General features: G+C 42.6%; 1 protein-coding gene across 1 annotated transcript; it reads right to left on the bottom strand.

Annotated features, from left to right (window-relative positions):
* Window positions 1–327: 327 nt before the first annotated feature.
* On the bottom strand, window positions 328–20,683 carry LOC111952727 (protein NLRC5-like). Its single transcript, XM_070435020.1, is given in 46 exon segments — window positions 328–1,019; window positions 1,440–1,523; window positions 1,611–1,694; window positions 1,828–1,905; window positions 2,013–2,096; window positions 2,230–2,313; window positions 2,443–2,526; window positions 4,709–4,792; window positions 4,896–4,997; window positions 5,101–5,184; window positions 5,333–5,419; window positions 5,523–5,768; window positions 5,897–5,980; window positions 6,093–6,176; window positions 6,287–6,334; window positions 6,444–6,503; window positions 6,595–6,681; window positions 6,774–6,857; window positions 6,963–7,046; window positions 7,998–8,101; window positions 8,104–8,134; window positions 8,342–8,407; window positions 10,952–11,041; window positions 11,273–11,356; window positions 11,639–11,722; window positions 12,290–12,349; window positions 12,487–12,579; window positions 12,700–12,783; window positions 12,994–13,077; window positions 13,875–13,913; window positions 14,053–14,100; window positions 14,256–14,345; window positions 14,464–14,547; window positions 14,670–14,753; window positions 15,368–15,457; window positions 15,580–15,663; window positions 15,792–15,875; window positions 15,969–15,998; window positions 16,222–16,272; window positions 16,556–16,645; window positions 16,778–16,861; window positions 17,028–17,111; window positions 17,224–17,307; window positions 17,407–19,102; window positions 19,362–19,445; window positions 20,374–20,683. Coding segments are annotated over 46 exon segments (5,610 nt in total). The 3' UTR covers window positions 328–937.
* Between the last annotated feature and the right edge of the window lie 4,780 nt (window positions 20,684–25,463).

Genomic DNA, 25,463 nt, shown 5'->3' on the forward strand with positions numbered 1-25,463 from the left:
GGGAGAAAATACCCCAGTGCTTGATTGAATCTGGTGCACTGCTGTCTCATTTGCCAAAACACTCTGTCAGTCTCAATTTACAAGGTACAATATAGTCAGCACCTCATCATTTACATCAGTGAGTAATGGTTATTTTGTCAAATAAAGAAGACAAAAAAATGATTAATTGTGTAAACATTTCAAACGGAGATGACTGGAGGTTCTTTTTTCTTGATTTAGTATAGAACCTTATATTGTGAAATTGTATTGCCATCTAGAGGTAAGTTCAGATAAAGAAAATCACTATTTACATAGCATATAATATGAAAAAGAAGACTTGTCTCACACTTTATGCACTTTATGCATGTCATAATAAAATATCAAAATGGACAAAAACAAGTAAACAAGAAATGTGCCACACAAGACAAAACACAACAAGTGTAAGGAATAAATTAGCAGATAAAATGCACTYTTGGTTAGAGCCTGTAAGTAAGCATTTCACTGTAAGGTTTACACCTGTTGTATTCGGCGCACGTGACAAATAAACTTTGATTTGATTTTGATTTGAAACATGAGCAATGACAGAATTAGAATCCAGCAGTTCAAGAGAACAAATTGACTTGGTCTCACCGACCCTTTTAGTCAGATGTGAAAAATAAATAATTCTGCAAAACTTAAGCAATCAATGAATCCCAGATTCAAAATCAATACAGAAATAAATATGAGTGGATAGAGACAACACACGGACCTTTCCAGGAAGAGGAAGAAAGAGAGATAGAGACCAGTTCCCAGGGTTGGAATAAAGGTTCACTGCCCCCCCCACAAGGATCATTTTATTGTTTGATTTGATGACCTGCTGTAATTTTAAGGAAATGTGGTCTCTAAGTGCATAAACTATTATAAAAATAAAAGTGCAAGTTGACTGTTCTGCTGCCACACTGAATGAGTAGATCATAGACTACGTGGAGAAGAAGTTGAGCCTCTTCTCCCTCTGTCTCAGTCTCTGGGCATCACAGGTAGAGATACTATTCCTCCACAGTCTGGTCAAACAGGGAGAGGAAAGGAGTATTACTGGAATTGTACACAACAAAGAAGTACATTAATACAATTGACATAATTCAACTAAACATTTTCCAGCTACATTTCCAAGCCACCTCTGGTCTCTTGGCCGTCCCACCCCTACAGGAGAATCTCTGCCCATCTTCCGAAAACGTCTGAAACCCTACCTCTTCAAATATTATCTCAAATAAGACATCTCAGTCTTACCCCCCCAAAAAAAGGTTCCTTGCACTTATCTTTTCCTACTAGCACTGACTTTGCTGATAATTTCTTTATTGAGGAAAAATGTAATTACCACAACATGTGGTTGTCTCACCTAGCCATCTTAAGATGAATGCACTAACTAACTGTAAGTCGCTCTGAATAACAGCATCTGCTATATGAATAAAATGTAAATGTACCTGATTACTTCAAGCGACGGACAAGACTGTAAGCTTCTGGCAAGTGCCTCTGCTCCAGTAGTGCTGATACTGTTCGACTCAAGACTAAAATCAAAGACATAAAAACAATGATCTGATTATCAGGTCTATTTAGGACAAGTCAATGTGCATAACTGTAAACTGAACACTCACTCAAGTCTCCTTAGCTTCTGGCATTGTGGTAAAACTTCGGAAAGCTTCACTGCGACATCATCTCCACAGCCATTCCACGCAAAACTGACACAATTAACAGGGAGTGAAAGAGAGAGTAATGGAATTTGGTCAAATTGGTCATGAACATGAGAACCAGAAGAATAAAGCTCTTTGCTGCCTATATACGGTCCGCCTGACACTGTGGCCCTGCCCTTACCTGACATCCTCTGCACAGACACAGTAAGCCAAGCTGGCAGCTAGACCAGTGAGCTCTGAAGTCCCTATGGAGGTCAAGCTGGAAGACAACAAGTACATTAACAGCTAACCTCTCCTCTGCATTCCCCAAGATTGAGCAGAGAATACACAGTCAGTATGTAGCAGATTACATTGGGTATATCTTACTGTATCTTTGTCAAATACTTCATGTAGATCAGAGTATTGGAGATACTGACAGATCCTTCTCTGCCAATCGGGTTCTCGGAGAGACTTTTCGCAAAAACACAACGGTGAACATAAACAAGGGTTAGGGTTGCAGTTACATTGCAATAGATGCATAAAATCAATAAATAAACTTAACACAATCCAAGCCAAACAAAAAAACTGATGGGAATAGACTTACTCTAGAACCCTGAGGTGAGTGAGAGTGGGCAGAACTCGTCCCATCTTGGCAGCACATGCTAGGCTGAGTTTATTTCTGGACAGACTGAGATATAATGTAATGGGTCAGGCGGTGCATAGTTTGCAGTCGAAATTCTAACCTTTTATTTTTGTCCATTTTGAAAACCCATTAGAAATAGGGAACTATGGATAGATATTTGGAACTTGGCCTTACTGGAGTACCTCCAGTTCTGTGCAGTTAGCCAGGGCCTGGACCAGCCTCTCTCCTGCTTGGTCACCAATATAGTTATCTGACAGGCTGACACACAAAGATAAAGAAGTTAAATGACGTCCCAGTCTGTGTGTTTTACACAGAAATCTGGGTCAACACTCTCCTCTTCTAATGATTGAGAGAGAAACAGGTTCACTTCATATCATAGCTCATAATATCAGTATGTTTCATCAGTATGTTTCCTCTGAACCAGTTCAGGATGTAGAATAAGCGTAACTTTGTGAGGACAATATAATAAAGGTGTGTCTTTACAAACCAATCAGCACTTTGAACCCTCTCTATACAGTGCATTCGGGAAAGTATTCAGACCCCTTGACTTATTGTTACATTTGTTACGTTACAGCCTTATTCTAAATTMGATTAAATCGTTTTTTTTCTCATCAATCCACACACAGTACCCCATAATGACAAATCAAAAATWGTTTTTTATACATTTTAGCAAATTGAATACAAATAAAGAACAGAAATACCTTAATTACACAAGTATTCAGACTCTTTTCTATGCGACTCAAACTTGAGTTCAAGTGCATCCTGTTTCCATTGATCATCCTTGAGATGTTTCTACAACTTGATTAGAGTCCATCTTTGGTGAATTCAATTGTTTTGACATGATTTAGAAAGGCACACACTTGTCTATATCAGGTCCCACAGTTGACAGTGCATGTCAGAGCAAAAACCAAGCCATGAGGTCAAAGGAATTGTCCGTAAAGCTTGTGTCAAGGCACAGATCTGGGGAAGGCTACCAAAACACTTCTGCAGCATTYAAGGTCCACAAGAACACAGTGGCATCCATCAATCTTAAATGGAAGAAGTTTGGAACCACCAAGACTCTTCCTAGAGTTGGCCACCCAGCCAAACTGAGCAATCGGTGGAGAAGGGCCTTGGTCAGGGAGGTGACCAAGAACCCGATGGTCACTCTGACAGAGCTCCAGAGTTCCTCTGTGCAGATGGGAGAACCTTCCAGAAGGACAATCATCCCTGCAGCACTCCACCAAGCAGGCCTTTATGGTAGAGTGGCCAGACGGAAGCCACTCCTCAGTAAAAGGCACATGACAGCCCGCTTAGAGTACGCCAAAAGGCACCTAAAGGACTCTCACCATAAGAAACAAGATTCTCTGGCCTGAATGCCAAGAGTCACGTCTGGAGAAACCTGGCACCATCCCTATGGTGAAGCATGGTGGTGGCAGCATCAAGCTGTGGGGACTAGTCAGGATCGAGGGAAAGATGAATGGAGCAAAGTACAGAGAGATCCTTGATGAAAACCTGCTCCAGAGTGCTCAGGACCTCAGACTGGGGCGAAGGTTCACCTTCCAACAGGACAATGACCCTAAGCACACAGCCAAGACAATGCAGGAGTGGCTTCAGGACAAGTCTCTGAATGTCATTGAGTGGCCCAGCCAGAGCTTGGACTTGAACCGGATCGAACATCTCTGGAGAGACCTGAACATTTAAAATATATTTTTTATTTATTTCACCAACCAGGTAGGCCAGTTGAGAACAAGTTCTCATTTASAACTGCGACCTGGCCAAGATAAAGCAAGGCAGTGCGYCAAAAACAACAACACAGAGTTACACATAAACAAACGTCAAGTCATTAACACAACAGAAAAATCTATGTACAGTGTGTGCAAATGTAGAAGAATAGTTGTGCAGCAACGCTCCCCATCCAATCTGACAGAGTCTGAGGGGATCTGCAGAGTAGAATGGGAGAAACACTCCAAATACAGGTGTGCCAAACTTGTAGCGTCATAACCAAGAAGACTCGAGGCTGTAATCGCTTCCAAAGGTTCTTCAACAAAATACTGAGTAAAGGGTCTGAACACTTATGTAAATGTGATATTGCTTTGTCATTATGGTGTATTTTGTGTAGATTGATGTGGGGGAAAAACAATTGAATTAATTTTAGAATAAGGCTGTAACGTAACAAAATGTATAAAAAGTCAAGGGGTCTGAATACTTTCCGAATACACTGTACCTCTTTCATGATGACAAATTTAAAATGTCTGCCTTAATCCTAAACACACCTAAGTTGTACCCATGAAGCCCATTAGAATATTACCTGGTACTTTGACAGGTTCTAACATTGGATAATTTGACAGATTGCTGATGCATGTCTTAGCTAAATTTGACACATTCWATTATGTTGACTATTTTTTGTCCAAGTCTGTTCCCTAGCCATTCCTCCAGTTCAATAATCCCTGTACCCTACCTGATCTTCCTCAGGCCTGTCCAGGTGGGCAGGTGTTTGATAAGCTCCTCCACTCCTTTATCTGAAATCCTCATCCCCTCCAACCTGCAGGCCAGACACACATTGACAATACCACATCAGAAGTGATGGCTAGTTCATGCAGAAGTCAGATACTACTTGACATGCGTGTTATCATTATTCTACTCACTCAATCTCCTCCATTGCTCTGAGCCCCTCCAGAGAGGCCAGTAGGACCAGTGTGGTCCCCTCCTCTGGGGATCCAGTCACKATGGTTACTTTCTTATTCAGACTAAGGACAGATCACAAATCATTGGCAAAGATAACACTCTACACCACATTTGTCTCAGGCATGGCAAGGCCCACTACGTTCTCTATCAGGAAGCTCTACTCACTTTAGCCTCTTCAAGGAGGTCATAGCATGGAGCCCTTGTGCCAAGGAGACTGTGCTCTTTTGATCCAGCTGTGCAGAGTCAAGGCTGTTGACAGGATACAGGTATTTAGCTCATACCCTTACCCCAGGACACACAGTATATCATAGGAATAGCTGTCAGTCATGGTGGTCATGCTGTGCTGCAGTGGGAGGTCAGAGTTGGTGAGGGAATCTCAAGAGTGAAAGTTCTTTACCTGATCCCCTCCAGAGAGAGACACTGTCCAAGCCCTTTGACCAGGTCCAATGCTCCTGCCGCTGTCCAACCAGAGCACAGGGAGAGACTGGGGGACAGAGGGATCAACATTAGTATTGTTGTGTCACTGGCCAGGTGGGTGAATACAGGTAGGGCTGATATGTAGAGAAACAAAGCGTGTCAGTTATTACTTGATTGTTCTGATATTTGGTAGGTTCTGGAGTGTTCTGGTCAGAACTACAGCTCCTCTGTCACTGATCACATGACCAGAAAAACTAAGGGGGAGAGAGTGGTGAAAGGTCAGAGTCAGGGCCAGAAATGGAACATAAGTAGGTATAGAGAGAATTGACAATCACTTACTTCAAGCTCTCAATGCTTTTAGCCTGCAACAACKCCTCGGCGAGGAGCAATACCAGATCTTCAGATGTTTCTTTTGACTCAAGACTACAGAAAAATAGAAACATGTTGATATTTTTCATGTACAGCCTAAGATATTAATCTTTGGCCAAAAAAACCCATGTAGAGCCCTTCCAACCCCCAAAATTCATAACAACATAAGCCTCACCAGAGTTTCCTCAGACTAACTAAGGATGGTAAGACAGAGCAGAGAAACTCTGCTCCCACTCTACCGATGCTGTTGTGTGACAAACTAGAGGAAAATAAGAAATAGGTATAACTTAATACAACTAAATTAAATTAGACATTACAAACACTTTAACAACTTCCAAAGTAGTCCTAGGTCCCTTCTCGCAGATACTTACTCTAGGTCCTGCAGCAGAGGGCATCTCTGGAACACAGTCTGCAGAGACACTAGGTGGTGCCCTTGTACTGCACAGTCTACTAGACTGAAACACAAGAGGCAGGAACATGTAACAGGGAGAATATGCAGTAACCATCTGAGCCATCTTACACACATTCCTGTTGATGTAGGAATAATAGAGGAAGCTGCTTTCACCTGATGGTCACGGTAGACAGAGAGCCAGCCATGTCTGCAGAATCACCACTGAAACACAAATAAAGCCAGCTCAGTTAAAACAGAAAGAGCTGTTATCTTTATCTTCACATCTAAATATATTTTGCAAATGGACAACGAAAATGTATTTCAGCTTTACCTGGTAGGAGTGTGATTTGTGCATTTTTCCAAAGTAATGTGTACAGTGGTGTGGTTTACCCTGCAAAATAAGTTCACACATACATTATGAATGTCATGTTCTATTTTACTATACTTCTAAATATTACCCCAATGCCAACATGAATTATCACCTGATGGTGTGTATGTTGGGGTTCAGGTTCAAGCAGCAGGAGACCAGGTTAACAGCTGCTTCTGCTGTGATCCACGTCTCCTCAATACTGATGGGAAATACACACAGCCTGTTAACCTGAATCATACACACTCACACAAGAGATCCCACACACAAATGCTATTCCCATATCCTCCTCACCTGATAGAGCGTTGGACATGACCACACCTCAGCTGCTTCACCAAGTCTTCAATCACCTGAACATTCAGTCCATTGTTTCTTATACTGAAGGGAAAAAGTCTGTAATTTCACTTCCTATAACTTGCAGAGTCAATCACCAGTGTGTGTGTGTATATACGTGTGTGTGTGCTTGCGTGCGTGCGTGCTCACTCCAGGGTGTGTAATGAGGACAGGGCAGTCAGGCTGTTCWGTAGAGCAAAGAGGCCTTCTCTCTGCATGGTGTTACAGGATAACCTACATACACAAGAGAAAACAGTGTTCCCCAGAATCATACAGGAATAATATACTATAAAGTGTTGGTCACATGTTTCATGAGCTGAAATAAAAGATCCCAGAAATGTTCCATACACACAAAAAGCTTATTTCTCTCAAATTCTTTGCAKATTTTTTTTTTTACATCCCTCTTAGTGAGCATTTCTCCTTTTCCAAGATAATCCATCCACCTAACAGATGTGGCATATCAAGAAACAGATTAAACAGCATGATCACTACACAGGTACACCTTGTGCTGGGGACAATAAAAAGCCATTCTAAAATGTGCAGTTTTGTCACACAACACAATGCCACAGATGTCTGAAGTTTTGAGGTAGCATGCAATTGGCATGCTGACTACAGGAATGCCTACCAGAGCTGTTGCCAGAGAATTGAATGTCAATTTCTCTACCATAAGCCGCTTCCAACTTAGTTTTAGAGAATTTGTCAGTATGACAAACCGTCCTCACAACCGCAGACCAGATGTAACCACACCGGCCCAGGACCTCCACATCCGGCTTCTTCACCTGCGGGATCGTCTGAGGGGAGGGGGGGCTGAGGAATATTTCTGTCTGTAATATAGCCCTTTTGTATGAAAACACTCTTCTGATTGACTGGGCCTAGCTCCCCAGTTGGTGGGCCTATGCCCTCCCAGGCCCACCCATGGCTACACCCCTGCCCATAGATTATGGCCTAAATTCATTGATTTCAATTGACTGATTTCCTTATAAACTGTAACTCAATAAAATTGTTGAAATTGTTGCATGTTGCATTTATATCTTTGTTCAGTATATTATCATCCTTCTACTGCCAGTCATGCTGTACTTCTGTGATTCTTTCAAATTCAGTGGTGTTATTTTAACTTTTTCAAATTTGATGAGTTTCAGGTTCATTATCTCAAAGGTCAAGCAGTTTTCCCAGTCCCATTCTCACCTCAGTTTGACCAACTGAGCAGCACAGCTCTTCAGAATCTCTGCTAGTCTCTGCAGATGGTCAGTCCCAAAATGYCACTCTCTCAGACTGAAGGGTCCAGGGACCATGAAGCAGAAAAAGAAGGTGAGAGACTGAAGCTGTGGGGAGATGGATTTCATTTCTATGAGTTATATGGGAGAGGTTTGATATAATTTATACTGGCAATCCTTTCAGTTTTGATATGTTATTTTTCTGAGAACAAAATAAACAATGCTTCCTGTTTGCCTAGCTAAATGAGTTTACAGTATGGCATTTGTGTTGTTACTTCAATTTATGAGCAGAAAGTAGCCTTTTTGTTGTCTTACCTCAGAGTTTTGCCACAGTCACTGTCCTGTTCAAAGCGGATGAGCGACCTCTTCTCAGTTCCCAAACTACAGACAGACAAACAAATACACAYACTTACAGCACAAACTATATGGCAGGGGTCCCCAGTTACATTCAGCTGTGGGACGATTTTTCCTTGAGCYYATGGTCGGGGGGCTGGAACATAGTAATAAATAATTTGTACAAATTGACCGCAAGAATCAAAATCAAATCAAATCAAATTGTATTTGTCACATGCACCGAATGCAACAGATGTAGACCTTACAGTGAAATGCTTACTTAAGCCCTTAACCAACATTGCAGTTTTAAGAAAAAAAAGTATTTACTCAAATAAACTGAAGTAAAAATTAAACAAATCAAATAACAAATAAATAAGGAGCAACAATAAAATATCAGTAACGAGGCTATATACAGTGGGTACCGGTACAGAGTCAATGTGCGGGGGCACCGGTTAGTCGAGGTAATGTAGGTAATATGTACATGTAGGTAGAGGTAAAGTGACTATGCATGGATAATACACAGAGTAACTGCAGCGTAAAAATGGGGGTGGGGGGGCGGACAATGCGAATAGTCCGGGTAGCCATTTGATTAGCTGTTCAGGAGTCTTGTGGACCTCTTATGTCCTTTTTGACCTAGACTTGGCGCTCCAGTACCGCTTGCCGTGCGGTAGCAGAGAGAACAGTCTATGAATAGGGTGACTGGTGTCTCTAACAATTTGATGGGCCTTCCTCACCGCCTGGTATAGAGGTCCTGGATGGCAGGAAGCTTGGCCCCAGTGATGTACTGGGCCGTACGCACTACCCTCTGTAGTGCCTTGCGGTCGAAGGCCGAGAAGTTGCCATACCAGGCGGTGATGCAACCAGTCAGGATGTTCTCGATGGTGCAGCTGTAGAACTTTTTGAGGATCTGAGGACCTAGGCCAAATCATTTAAGTCTCCTGAGGGGGAATAGGAGTTGTTGTGCCCTCTTCACAACTGTCTTGGTGTGTTTGGACCAAATAATGTGATGATGTGGACACCAAGGAACTTGAAGCTCTCAACCTGATCCACTACAGCCCCGTAGTCCACAATCATCACCTTTGTCTTGATCACATTGAGGGAGAGGTTGTTATCCTGGCACCACACTGCCAGGTCTCTGACCTCCTCCTTATAGGCTGTCTCATCGTTGTCGTTGACCTACCACTGTTGTGTTGTCTGCAAACATAATGATGGTGTTGGAGTCGTGCTTGGCCATGCAGTCGTGGGCGAACAGGGAGTACAGGAGGGGACTTAGCACGCACCCTTGAGGGGCCCCCGTGTTGAGGATCAGCGTGGCAGATGTGTTGTTACCTACCCTTACCCCCTGGGGGTGGCCAGTCAGGCAGTCCACGATTCCATTGCAGAGGGAGGTGTTTAGTCCCAGGGTCCTTAGCATAGTGATGAGCTTTGAGGGCGCTATGGTGTTGAACTCTGAGCTGTAGTTGATGAATAGTATTCTCACGTAGGTGTTCCTTTTATCCAGGTAGGCTCGTGTCACTGGGCAGCTCGCGGCTTTGCTTCCCTTTGTAGTCCATAATAGTTTGCAAGCCTGCCTCATCCGACGAGCGTCGGAGCCGGTGTAGTACAATTCAATCTTAGTCCTGTATTTACACTTTGCCTGTTTGATGGTTCGTCTGAGGGCATAGCGGGATTTCTTATAATCCTTCGGGTTAGAGTCCCGCTTCTTGAAAGCGGCAGCTCTACCCTTTAGCTCAGTGCGGATGTTGCCTGTAATCCATGGCTTCTGTTTGGGGTATGTATGTACGGTCACTGTSAGGATGACGTCATCGATGCACTTATTGATGAAGCCAGTGACTGATGTGGTGTACTCCTTAATGCCATCGGAAGAATCCCGGAACATATTCCAGTCTGTTCTAGCAAAACAGTCCTGTAGCTTAGCATCTGCTTCATCTGACCACTTCCTTATTGAGCGAGTCACTGGTACTTCCTGCTTTAGTTTTTGCTTGTAAGCAGGAATCAGGAGGATAGAGTTATGGTCTGATTTGCCAAATGGAAGGCGAGGGAGAGCTTTGTACGAGTCTCTGTGTGTGGAGTAACGGTGGTCTGGAGTTTTTTTCCCCTCTGTTTGCACATTTAACATGCTGGTAGAAATGAGGTAAAACGGATTTAAGTTTCCCTGCATTAAAGTCCCTGGCCACTAGGAGCACCGCCTCTGGATGAGCATTTTCTTGTTTGTTATACAGCTCGTTGAGTGCAGTCTTAGTACCAGCATCCCAAACAGATATAGTATTTGACAAAAACGGAATCATTTCAAACCTTGATTACATTGGGATACAATCACATATGCCTCTCTATTTATGCGTCGGAATAATTTGGAACAGATTTCCTAAATTAAAATCACTTTTAGCTGATTTCCTGGTGATTTTACAGTCTTTTATGTCCAACAGCAAAAACTATTTTAAAATAAAATGTGCTCAAAAAACTTCAGACAAATAAAATCACCTGTGGGCCGAATTTGGCCCGCGGACCTCCTATTGGGGAACACTGCTATATGGGGGTTCTAGACAAGTAAATGTTAACTTTGCCAATATGGCATTGTTCAACAGATTTTACCTTACTTCCACTTCAACCACTTTTTCACAGGTCGTCACTGTGTTCAGAATGTAGAGAGCCCCCATCTGAGTGAGTCTGTTATCATCGAGACTGCAGATAAAAACAGATCACAGCTGTACAAGAAAGCACAACTAACCCCCACAAAGATAGAACAGATGCACCTGCTTCCACTGATAAAACAGTATTGTATAAGGTTTGTTTAGGGGCTAATCAGAGGAGGTAAATTGACAGACGTTTATCTTGGTGAAACAGGACAGCGCTAGCCGTAATGGAGTTCACTGTACGGCGTGAAGGAAGATAGGCCATTGTAATGAGTCTTACTTCACTGAGCTAGCAATCCGCAGCCTTGGCAGAGAATCCACAAATCTCTTCACTCCCTCGTCTCTCAGAAGGTTACTGGATAAACTTCACCYTTTAAAAGAATGGGTTAATATCCATAACGAGAAAAGTTGGTAGAAAATGTGTTGAAAAACAGCCAAGATACTGTAACCCTAATTTTCAGCGAGGGAAAACACAGTTCGATCATTGAGGAGGGCATATACACTAGTAGTGTAAAGTATTTCTGTGAATAAAGTGCATTAGTTGTGAGTACAACATAATTTATAAACACTGTTCATTTTGCTCAAATGTGGCCAGTGTGACCCAGGTACAGGGATGTGTTTGAGGAGAGGGGACACAGGCACTCACTCCAGGTCAGACAGATGAGGACACTGCTCCAGGATCCCAGAGAGTTTCTCCACATCCCCACTGCTCAGTGTGTACTGAGAGAGTCTGCAAGAGGAAGAGACAGACAAGCAGACAGGCAGACAGGGCAGGCAGGCAGACAGACAGACAGACAGACAGACAGCAGACAGCAGAGCAGGCAGGCAGGCAGGCAGGCAGGCAGGCCAGGCAGGCAGGAGGCAGGCAGGACAGGCGACAGACACAGACAGACAGACAGACAGACAGACAGACAGACAGACAGACAACGACAGACAGACAGACAGACAGACAGACGAGACAGACAGACAGACAGAACAGACAGACCGACAGACAGAAGACCAGGAACGAGACAGACAGACAGACAGACAGACAGACAGACAGACAGACAGACAGACAGACAGACATGAGGTCAGGGTTAAACCAGGTTACAGAGAGGAGAGAAAGTTGTAGACCACAACTCGTGTAGATCACAGAGGTTATCTAGTCTGGTTTTGAAAGAACTCAATATAAGATGTGACCGATTTTTAAAAAACGGTCAATTAACCTACAACCTCATTTCTGTAATGTAATATAYCATGTAATGTAATATGGCATTTCAATATGTGGGAACAGCATAAGCAGAGAAAACACATTCACCTGCAAGTTGCTTGTTCTGCATTCATGTTGACAAACTTGATGAAGGCTTCTCCTTGTGGCCTTAAAAGCACATCAATATTTAAGGTATTAATGTAAACACAGTTAATATATATATATATATATGTATATATATATATATATATATAAAACAACATTTATGAACCACGTGAATGAACGATGACCTGAGCCGTACATACCGGAGTTCCACAGCTCTGACACGTTGGCAGTCTATCTATAGAGATCTGACCAATAACAATGCTCCATCCGTAGACATCTGGACATGGCTCATACTGTGGGAAGCAGGCGGGAGGCGAAGGAGAATGACGAGAAATTAATATCATTCACTTTCTAACTTTATCGATGTTGTGACCCTGAGATTATCATTACTGAGCAGGGTGAAGCGTTCTTACTTAAGCAGCTGAAGAGATTTCATCTTAGGCAGGATCTTCAATAGATTTTCAATAGCTTCYTCTTTCAGGGATCCATGGGAGAAACTGATAATATCACAATATTATGTTAGAAGACTGCTGAGAAAAGAACTACAACAGACAACAGGCAGAATATTTTCAGAGAATTGGGAAGGAGGAAAACATATAACCTGGTAAGAAATAAAGAGAGAAGAGAGCACAGCGCCAGATACTGTAGTAAACCCTGAAAGACAGAGACAGAACACTGACAGAGATAGAGGTAGCAGTARAACTCACTCTAGCTCCAGTAGGCTGGGACACTGTACCAGTCTTCTACATAGCTTGTTCATGTCAGTGGGATGGATACCACTGTGAGTTAGACTAAAACAAAAACATGTTTGGGATTATATTTCAGGGTTAAGTGAATGGGACATAAATTCAGTTAAAGATGCACTATGGTTCCTGGTTGCTAAAACTCTAATAGTTTGTCTAATTTCAGTTTATGTAACAAAACAAGCAAGTATAGTGTAGAGAATCATTGTACCATCTAAACCTCTGTCAAATATATTTTCCATAATCCAAAATATTGTATTTTCAGCTGTTTGAAGTTGGTGTACAAAACCGAAAGTAAAAGGCACAAAAAACGGATCTTAAACACAGGAAGCATAGAAATAGAGCACATAGAACAGATCTACRGCTTCTTAGACTTGCCTTCAATGAGAATGATAGGTACATTTTTTTGTGATAACATTTTTATTTTATTTAATTTATATTGACAGAACATAAACCAAAAAGAAAAGAGCAGGATGCTAGACCTTTACCCTCACCCTCACCCCGTCCCCTCCCTCCCTCCCTCAGACCGAGCCCTGCCCACTCACACATTCAATAAGATGCAGAACAACTACAAGAGAAAAAGTGTAAAGTAGAGTAGCCCCCCCACAGGACCACCCAACCACCCACCCACCCACCCACCCACAGGACTGCTACAGGTACTCAAGATAATTCGATGCATGATTTTATCTTAACCACGCAAAACTCCAGTAGTGAATGTTGTGGRTTTTTGCACTATGTATTCGTGCCACCGAAAGCTCTAATTGAGAATGACAGATCTATAACTCACATTTCTACGTGAATTTGGTCGGGTCACCCAAAAAGTTACATATTGCTCTGTGTCCTACCTGAGTTTCTTACACTGTTCCAATCCTGTTGATTGTATTCTGAAATGACAGAGATTCAGTGAACGGTTATTAGGACTACAACATCTTACTGAGTCACAGAATTGGTATTTTGAAAGCAACATCATCAGAAAGAGGTGTTATCATACACTATATTGCTATTACTCTGTTGCTCTATTACCTTTTACTGGAGAGGAATTTCAGAAACAGCTTCTCATTCCKCCCATGACTGATAAATATAACAGTTTTATAGTTAATAATCATCACAAATGCAAACATATTACTAGACATGAATTCAAACACTTTCTAACATGCCTGTTTCAAGCATGTCTGTTCGTTTACAAATGTGTTGGTCTGTATAAGACAGTAATGTTATGTGAATACCTGATATTCACTTCGCTCATGTTCCTGTGTGAGCACAAGGTTCCAGCTAGCTGCACCACTCCTTCCATGCTGACTGCATTCTCACTGACACTAAAACAAAATGAGGGTATACAGAAACTCCCTGGTCAGAAAAAAAGTTTTTAAGGWAAAAGAAACTGACAAAAAAGGAAGAAAAGGAAAAGAGATTTGAGTTGCTATAGATTCTTACTTGATTTCCTGTATGTTGCTAAGCTGAGGCAAGAGGTCCAACAACTTCTTCAGACCTTTGTTTTCCAAAGCATTGTTGGAAATACTGACAAAGGTGGGTGGGYGTTGGGTTATAAACAGAAACAAACAGGTCCTTGTATATGTGCATACCAACAATTATCCTTATTGCTATTTCACACTCCAAAGCCTCTCCCTGAGGACACTTACTCCAGCAGAGTCAGAGCAGAGCAGTCCCTCAGATTCTCACACAGACGGTCCAAGTCAGGGGGACGAAGAGCACAGCCCGTTAGACTGCACACAGGGACCATGGGAAAAGAGGATGAAAAGCAGAGACAATGTCATACCACTTACAGTAGAAAACATTATCCACATCATTAGTAATATAGAAGTGAAAATATTGTACATAACAAAGTCTCTTAGAAATCTTGTGTTTCTCTATCCCCCTAGAAAAAAGCATGGAAACGCGAACAGGGTCTTGCAGCCCGTCATGGGGATGTATGGYAAAAAATGCACAACAGTGAGTGGTAACCCACAGGCCACACACTGGTTGAATCGATGTTGTTTCTATGTCATTTCAATGAAATTACGTTGAACCAACGTAATAGACATTGAATTGAGGTTTGAGCCCAGTGGGAAGGGTCTGAGAGGAATTTACAGGACATTCTAAAAAAAAAAGTTGTATAATAGGGACCACAGTAGTATCATCATTTCTTACATGTTTATAATGTCTGGTTTGGGCKTACAGCAAACCGCTTGACAGAGGAGACACCCTCTGAATAGTGAAGCCACCAGGAAGTGATGGGGTAGTGTGGTGGTTTTCGTCTGGTTGCAGTTTACGCACACAGAAAGGGTGCTGTCTATATTGGCTTTATCTAAGAAAATAAAGGGTGTTATGCACAACATACCTGATGTCCACTTGAACCACATCAGGACATACAGACAGGAAACTGGTCAGAATCATCAGCCCATCAACAGATATGTGGCTGTCATTCAGACTGTCAAGACACAGACAATAACCGTATTAGGCTGCATAACTAGTTTCAAACATAATACGGGACAGGCACAAGATCATGACTTTATCAAAAGTCTAACACTTCAAATAAAAGATCAGTCTAACACAATCTGTTTGGAGACGTTCAGCTTCTGTAGAGAGTCAGTCAGGGCCTTGAGAGTGCCAGCCTTCATGTGGCCTCCTGACAGACTGCAGGGGTCACAACACAACACCAATCAGAAAGTCAGATTCTCTTGACATATTTAGTGTCCTTACCCACAGTGTGATGTGACTTGCTCAAGAACATTGGGTACAACATTGGGTACATTTTTACTTACTCTAGGAGAGTGAGGCCAGGAGTTCTCGCTAGCAACTGACACAATCTAGTCAGCTGATCAGTACTCAAACTGCAGTTTAATAGGCTGTATGGCACATAAAGAGAGGGAAGAAACAACAGCAATGTTACTCCTGGTATTCAAAAGCTCTTTATAAGAACCAAACAGAGAATATCATACCTGACAGTCAGTCCAATGTTTTTCTTAGAACTTGAGACAAATAGAAAGGGAGAAAAATGGATAAGAGAGAGGCTGATTGATACAGTACAGTAGATTTCCCTATGTGGTATAGACAGAACAATGAAACAAAAGCAACATTCTCTCAACAAGAACATGAAACATTAGCTTGATTTGCATGGGCCTGCCAAACACTGAAGAAATAAATGAAAGTTGCACATTCTTTTATTTCCCTTCACTAAAACACAAAACTCACCTTGTTATGTCTGAGCTTGGGAAAAACAGGCCGTTGATGTCCTTCATTCCACTGCAAAGAGAGATAAAACATAGTTTATAGTTTAGTTTAGTATATACTACCCAATACTTGTTTTTTTTCTTCAGTTTTGATAAAGTATGCACATTTCTTCTCAGAACTGCAGTCAGTTAACTGGTTCTATTTGTGAACACATGAAGTCTCTACCCACTGGGCATACACTTGTTGAATCAATGTTGTTTCCACGTTATTTCAATTAAATTACATTTAACCAATGTGSAATGAACGTTGAATTGACGTTTGTGCCCAGTGGGTATTGTCAAGTCTAAAAACATACTCGGTATAGACTTCCTGGATGGAGGGGCAGGAAGTCATCTTCTCTAGAAGGGTGTAGATAATCTCCAGAGAGCAGCCATTCTTCCCCAGCCTGGAAACATACAACACACACAGGCTTCTTAACAGAAATGCAAGCTTGCTCAAATATAGAAACAAGCTACACAATAAACATGAAGGGCTAGGATCAACACATATGATCCAGTCAAGGAAACAACACACTCACAAGATATAGGCTAGACTGGGCAGCTTCGGAATGAGGTCAGCGATCTCCCCGACTCCTCTGTCGGTCAGGCTGTTGTCACTGAAGCTGTCAAACAGACAACTGTTCAGTACAGTATCAGACCAACTGTACCATGGCAAAAGTGGTACTGTATCTTTAACCAAGTTTGGTTAGTTCTTGATAGAAGGGTCTATAAAATCTTAGAGTCATGGTAATAATCTTTGGTTGTTATGGTAAGTGAATAATCATCTATTTGAGCTCCGTGATCTGTGGACAGCTCTCCAGGGCTCTGGCAAGTTTGGCAGCTCCCACATCAGTGAGGTTACCACAGATAAACCTGGGGAAGAGAAGCATAATTATTCACATCACACTTAGACATTCACACACAAACAAACAACTTTGAAAGTTGGTCCTTTCAAAACTGAGTTACTCAGTTAAGAAGGACTCACTCAAATCTTTTCAGGGTTGGTAGTCTGGGGAGGATGCTAGACAGTTTATCTGCAAATCTGTCATCATACTTGCGGCTTCGAAAACTGAGGGATTGTTAAAAAAAAGAGAGGAAAAATTCAATGTAGTTTCATGCAGGATTATTATTGTTTAGTACACAGTGTATAAATGAGTCATGAACTCACATTAGGTAGTCGATGTGCTGGCAGCTGGGTAGAATATCTAGACACTCTAGTTCCATAGAACAAGCTCCAAACTCCAGCCCCATTCCCACTCCAGCAGACGATACAACAAAGGCCAGGGAATCCAGATCTACAGGGTTCAYCGTGATATTCCTTAGCTCAAAGCATGATCGTGACCCCACCACCTCCATGGCCAGCTGTGCATCCTGGGTCTCCTGGATACAGTGGCACAGCTCCACTACCTTGGGCCCAGTCAGGTTGGTGCTCACTGCCAGACTCCGGAGCAATTTGAGAACCAATGCCTGGCGTTTCTTTACCCACCTCACAGCCCCTGCTCCCTCAACCAGCTGGAACAGGTAAGGAGAGCAGGCTGGGGCGGCAAGCCCACACACATAGAGGTGGAGAGAATCAGTGAAGACCGTCTTGGGGTCTGATTTCGTGGTCCAGCGGGTCTTGAGGTTCAACTTCTTCCTAAGCTGGGCCTCTGTGATGTCCTCGCTGGTCATGATGTGTAGCGCACCCATAAACTCTTGCATGGTGAGGTGCATGAACGTGTAACCCTGGTCCACCTGTGAGAGTAGACCAGCCTTGGTGACGAAGTCCAACAGGTCTGGTGGAACCTCCTCAGAGAGAAACACGATCCTGCTGTCCTCCAGACCCTTCATGGCCATGCAGCTCAGCTGTGTGACCTCTGCCCTGTGACTCTGCAACACGGGCATGACCCTCCCTGAGCATCGGCTCAGAAAGGCACAGAGGATCTGGAGGTAGACCTGGGTGAGGGTGGTTGGCAGTTGGGGCAAAGCCTGGGACTGAGACCCACCTCTGGAGAATATGTGATCCAAGCACACACAGCAGATATGGCAGAGAGCTGGCAGGTAACACAAGGTGAGGAGGCGATGGTTGGCCAGTAGGTGACTGACTACCTTCTCCTTTAGATCCAGATCCTTGTCCTGGAAGTACTGTTCAGCATATTCTTTCACACTGCGCCAATTGAAGCCTAGCAGCTCCCCAATGCAGTCCACAGAGCTCTCCAAATCTGTCACATCCCGAGGCCTGCAGGTAATCAGTAGGGTGCATCCTGGGAGGATCCTGCGACTGCACAGCKCTGATATCAGCTCTGCCATGGGTAGAGGGCACTGTGGGTCAAACGGGCTGCTCAGACTCCCTGAGTGGGTGATTTTAGTGTGAAARTCATCGTAGCCATCAAAGATCCAGCATATTTCCTTAGGGTTGTGGAGGATGAAGTCAAGAACAGCAGCACCCTCCTCCTCCCCACCCTCTGGTGGGAGGAAGAAGCGAAAAAGCAGCTCTTTCAGAGACAACGGCCGAGCCACGAGGTTGAGCTGGCGGAACTCTAGCAGGACCAGTAGGTGAAAGGAGGGGAAGGCATCCTGAGCCCAGCGCTGTCCAAGGCAGTGCATTAGTAGCGTCTTCCCTGACCCTGCCTGGCCCAACAGCAATGTGACCCGGGCTTCTGAACCCAGGAGGGAGTCAACGGTCACCCTGTCTTCCACAGCCCCCTCCTGGAGCTCTGGTGGGCTCAGCCGTCGATCAGCCCTGTCTCTTGGTCTAACCAGGCATTTGTGGCYCAGACTTACCCAGGCCTCTTCCAAAGAAACCTTCACCACACCCTGCATCACCCTCTTCCACCTCTGCAGTAGACATCTCCTCACAGCAGCCTTGTAACTTTCTATGTGGTCTGGATACAAAGAACATGTTATAAATTAACACTAAACATACTCCTGACCTGAACACAACAACATGACAATATGTTTTTTAGATGTTCATTACTTTGTTTAAAAAATATATTAGTGACTGTGTACTAATTTAGAAACAACTCATACTATGGAGAGAATGACAAATTTCAAGTAACAGAGCTAGCTCACACAGTATGCAAGTCTTTTCAAATTCAAACCCTGTGACAAATATTACTGAGACATGAAAAGACTGGTGTTTACCTATTCGTGGGCGTTTCAGACAGCACTCTTGAGATGGCATATACTCATCAACCAGGGTATGACTGTTGTTTTCAACAACTTCTTCTGAGAAGAATAACAAAATGGACGAGATATCCAAATTAATGGACAATATAGGGGAAACTGAAGAAAAGACAAGCACCTCAATGAAACGGCATTGAAGACATCCTTCTTGTGGATAAATAGTGACGTCTGAGAACAAAACAACTATTTCCCCTTCATACACAGTATACAGTCTAACTAATATTGTCACTTCCATACAGGTAATACATCCTAACTAATTTCCTTCCATACACAGTAACATCTAACTATTTCACTTCCATACACAGTATACATCTAACTATTTCACCTTCCATAACACAGTATACATCTAACTATTTCACTTCCATACACAGTATACATCTAACTATTTCACTTCCATACACAGTATACATCTAACTAAATTTTCAACTTCCATACACAGTATACATCTAACTATTTCACTTCCATACACAGTATACATCTAACTATTTCACTTCCATACACAGTATACATCTAACTATTTGAATGCTCTTTTTAGTGTTATCTGCTTTTGGACCTTTGACAATTTTTTTGCATGAATATCACACAGAGGTGTCATCTTACACTAACAATGAAACACTTCATATCCCCTTACATTAGTATTGATAAGAGGGTAGACAACAGCTGCACTAAAATGTGATGATCGATTGATTGATTACCTGGGGGTTCACTTGCTGGTGTAGGCCAAATCAAACTTTCAATAAATGTTATAACGAAAAGGCCTAACTCTATCCACTTAGACATCCACTGCATTGTCAGTGGGTGTTTATTGATTAGGTGTCAAATCAGTCTAACATTTGAGGCATGGAAATGGAAAGGAAACCCTGTCCTGACTCATATTGACATCTTCCCCATAAATGCATAACTAGGCTATAATGTGGATATTTCGGATAGTCAATATTGGCAGGCACATGCACATTACATAAATACTTACTAGTCACAGACCCGGCCACAGACATCAGCCGTGATTCCAGAAGCATTGGCATGTTCTCGCAGAGCATGCAAACCATTTGAAGAAATTGCCGACAAATAGCAGGTTCTGCAGTCCTGAAGTAATTCAACAACCCCAGGATGCGCTCTCTGTGGCTCGCAAGTTGCACTAGCCTCTCCCGCGAACTGATGTCCATCATTTCATAGAACATGGTGAGAAAGCCATCATCTTGATAGCTCAGAATGTCTGCTAGCTCATGTGTCTCCTGTGTCAATACAGTCTGGACATCTTCCTCTGCTTCTACATCTTCCATTGCCATCAGCTGTACAAACGTAGGCAAATGAATGAATGAATGCAACTTTTTGATTACGTTTCACCTACACTCTTAGAATTAGTGGTGACTCAAGGAACCCAGGAGTTCCTCAAGGAACCATTCCTGTTCAATGGTTATTGGAGGAARCTTTAATGGTTCAATGCAGCAATGGGTTCGTGGAGGAACCCTGGAGTGGACGCGTGGCTTAGTAGAGGCATTGCTTTAAGATATTTTTTAGCCAGCCGTAAATYTCATTCCTGTTCATCTGTTCTGTTGTACTGTCATCACATGTTAAGGTTGAACACTGACAGTTTTGGAGCTTTTGTGAGGCTAACAGAGGCGTATGTGTTCCTCAAGAGCCTATGCAAATCCGAAAGTAGGAATTGTTAACACTTTATTACTGTATGTTATCAGAAATGTTAATATGATTAATATTATATTATTATATGTAATATGCATAAATATTCAAAGAACATTTTAATTTGCAGTGTAGAAACTTAACATGATTTGCCAGCAGCATACCACCCTGCATCCCACTGCTGGCTTGCTTCTGAAGCTAAGTAGGGTTGGTCCTGATCAGTCCCTGGATGGGAGACCAGATGCTGCTGGAATTGGTGATGGAGGGCTAGTAGGAGGCACCCTTTCCTCTGGTCTATAAAAAATATCCCAATGCCCCAGGGCAGTGATTGTGGACATTGCCCTGTGTAGGGTGCTGTCTTTCAGATGGGACTTTAAATGGGTGTCCTGACTCTCTGTGGTTACTAAAGATCCCATGGCACTTATCTTAAGAGTAGGGGTGTCCGGCTACATTCCCAATCTGGCCTTTATACTGTCATGGCCACCTAATCATCCCCAGTTTACAATTGGCTCATTCATCCCCCTGCACAGTGCCTTGCAAAAGTATTCATCCCCCTTGGTGTTTTTCCTATTTTGTTGCTTTACAACCTGTAATTTAAATGGATATATATATTTGGATTTCATGTAATTGTCACGTTCTGACCCTAGTTCTTGTGTTATTTCTTTGTTTTAGTTGGTCAGGATGTGAGTTGGGTGGGTTATCTATGTTTTGTGTTTCTATGTTGGGTTTCTCGTTTGGCCTGATATGGTTCTCAATCAGAGGCAGGTGTTAGTCATTGTCTCTGATTGGGAACCATATTTAGGTAGCCTGTTTTCTGRTGTGTTTTGTGGGTGGTTATTTCCTGTTTAGTGTTTTTGTGTTTCACCTTTCGGGACTGTTCGTTTGTCGGTTTATTGTTTTGTTTCAGTGTTCAGTTTTATTATTAAAACATTATGGACACATACCACGCTGCATCTTGGTCCTCTTCTTCTCCTCCAGACGAAGAACGTTACAGTAATGGACATACACAAAATAGTCCAAATTGGTGAAATGAAATGAAAAAAATGACTTGTTTCAAAAAAATCTAAAAAAAAAKAACAGAAAAGTGGTGTGTGCATATGTATTCCCCCCTTGCTATGAAGCCCRTATATAATATTTGGTGCAACCAATTAGCTTCAGAAGTCACATAATTGGTTAAATAAAGTCCACCTGTGTGCAATCTAAGTGTCACATGATCTGTCACATGATCTCAGTATATATACACCTGTTCTGAAAGGCCCCAGAGTCTGCAACACCACTAAGCAAGGGGCACCACCAATCAAGCGGCACCATTAAGACCAAGGAGCTCTCCAAACAGGTCAGGGACAAAGTTGTGGAGAAGTACAGATCAGGGTTGGGTTATAAAAAAATATCCGAAACTTTGAACATCCCACGGAGCACCATTAAGTCCATTATAAAAAATGGAAAGAATATGGCACCACAACAAACCTGCCAAGAGAAGGCCGCCCACCAAAACTCAAGGACCTGGCAAGGAGGGCATTAATCAGAGAGGCAACAAAGAGATCATTTGAGTTGGGTTGAGTTACTGACGTGATCTTCCTGTCTGGGTTGGCGCCCCCCCTTGGTTTGTGCTGTGGTGGAGATCTTTGTGGGCTATACTCGGCCTTGTCTCAGGATGGTTAAGTGGGTGGTTGAAGAACCCTCTAGTGGTGTGGGGGCTGTGCTTTGGCAAAGTGGGTGGGGTTAATGTCCTTCCTGTTTGGCCCTGTCCGGGGGTATCATCGGATGGGGCCACAGTGTCTCCTGACCCCTCCTGTCTGAGCCTCCAGTATCTATGCTGCAGTAGTTTATGTGTCGGGGGGCTAGGGTCAGTTGGTTATATCTGGAGTACTTCTCCTGTCTTATCCGGTGTCCTGTGTGAATTTAAGTATGCCTCTCTCTAATTCTCTCTTCTTCTCTCTCTTTCTCTCTCTCGGAGGACCTGAGCCCTAGGACCATGCGTCAGGACTACCGCGGCATGATGACTCCTTGCTGTCCCCAGTCCACCTGGCCTTGCTGCTGTTCCAGTTTCAACTGTTCTGCCTGCGGTTATGGACACTGACCTGTCCACCGGACGTGCTACCTGTCAGACCTTCTGTTTTCAACTCTCTAGAGACCGCAGGAGGCGTAGAGATACTCTTAATGATCGGTATGAAAAGCCAACTGACATTTACTCCTGATTATTATTGTGAACATTATGAACATTGAACATCTGGCATGTTCTGTATAATCTCCACCCGGCCAAGCAGAAGAGGACTGGCCCCCTCATAGCCTGGTTCCTCTCTAGCTTTCTTCCTAGGTTTTGGCCTTTCTAGGGATTTTTCCTAGCCGCCGTGCTTCTACACCTGCATTGCTTGCTGTTTGGGGTTTTAGGCTGGGTTTCTGTACAGCACTTCGAGATATTAGCTGATGTACGAAGGGCTATATAAAATAAACTTGATTTGATTTGATTTGATCATAGATAACCTGATGGAGCTGCAAAGCTCCACAGCGGAGATTGGAGTATCTGTCCATAGACCACTTAAGCCCGTACTCCACAGAGCTGGGCTTTATGGAAGAGTGGCCAGACAAAAGCCATAGCTTAAAGAAGAAATAAGCAAACACATTTGGTGTTTGCCAAAAGCATGTGGGAGCTCCCCAAACATATGGAGAAAGGTACTCTGGTCAGATGAGACTAAAATGTAGCTTTTTGGCCACCAAGGAAAACGCTATGTCTGGCGTAACCCAACACCTCTCATCACCCCGAAAACTTGTGATGATGTTTTTCATCGGTAGGACTGGAAACTGGTCGCGAATTAAAGGATGATGGATGGCGCTAAATACGGGGAAATTCTTGAGGGAAACCTGTTTCAGTCTTCCAGAGATTTAAGACTGGGACGGAGGTTCACCTTCCAGCAGGACAATGACCCTAACAATACTGCTAAAGCAACACTCGAGTGGTTTAAGGGGAAACATTGAAATGTATTGGAATGGCCTAGTCAAAGCCCAGACCTCAATCCAATTGAGAATCTGTGGTATGACTTAAAGATTGCTGTACACCAGCGGAACCCATCCAACTTGAAGGAGCTGTAGCAGATTTGCCTTGAAGAATGGGCAAAAATCCCCGTGGCTAGATGTGCCAAGCTTATAGAGACATAACCCAAGAGACTTGCAGCTGTAATTGCTGCAAAAGGTGGCTCTACAAAGTATTAACTTTGGGGGAGTGAATAGTTATGCACGCTCAAGTTTTCTGTCTTTTTGTCTTATTTCTTGTTTGTCTCACAATAAAAACTATTTTGCATCTTCAAATTGGTAGGCATGTTGTGTAAATCAAATGATACAAACCCCCCCAAAATCTATTTTATTTCCAGGTTGTAAGGCAACAAAATAGGAAAAATGCCAAGGGCCACTGTAACTATTCCCCCGGTCGTTGCTGTAAATGAGAATGTGTTCTCAGTCAACATACCTGGTTAAATAAATTTTAAAAATCTATTAGGAACAGGAATTACAAAAATAACTATCTGAAAGCTACGCCTCCAATCGGATAGACTGCCAGCTCTTCATTATTAAAAAGGTTCAAAATTGAACCCCTCCCATCACAGAAAGATTCCGGTTCATACCTTTACACATAGGTGGCGGGCCGTAGCAAGCTATCTGCTTTAGTTTTTGAGATGATCGATCTCTGTTGAGGGAGGAGCTGGTTTTTACATATTACGTATATTTATTTATTCTGAACACATTCTGCACACATTTCTGTTTGTTAGCAATGTCAATTCTTGKTATTTATTTTCCTGGCTGGTCAGGCAAACGCCACTGAGTACTAAACTGTAAACRAATCAAAACTTGAGTACCATAGATAGTACTATCTCTGCTGATCACGTCTGCCAATCGCATTATCCGTATCTAAGGTAATAGACAGCTGGTGACATCTTGAGAGAGATATCCTTCTGACAAACTGCTATCAGGGAGTCTTTATTATTTATTTGTAATCTAACTACAGTGAGGGAAAAAAGTATTTGATCCCCTGCTGATTTTGTACGTTTGCCCACTGACAAAGAAATGATCAGTCTATAATCTGTCTCTTATACACATCTAGATGTGTATAAGAGACAGGTGTGTGTATATGTGTGTGTGTATATATATATATATATGTATATATATATGCATATAGTACCATTCAAAAGTTTGGACACACCTACTCATAAGTATTTTTTTTTTTTTTGACAATTTTCCACATAGAATAATGGTGAAGACATCAAAACTATGAAATAACACATATGGAATCATGTAGTAACCAAAAAAGCATTCAACAAATCAAAATATATTTGAGATTTGAGATTCTTCGAAGTAGCCACCCTTTGCCTTTATGACAGCTTTGCACACTCTTGGCATTCTCTCAACCAGCTTCATGAGTTAGTCACGTGG

The sequence above is a fragment of the Salvelinus sp. IW2-2015 genome, linkage group LG26, assembly GCF_002910315.2.
Source record: "Salvelinus sp. IW2-2015 linkage group LG26, ASM291031v2, whole genome shotgun sequence".
Classification (NCBI taxonomy): Eukaryota; Metazoa; Chordata; class Actinopteri; order Salmoniformes; family Salmonidae; genus Salvelinus; species Salvelinus sp. IW2-2015.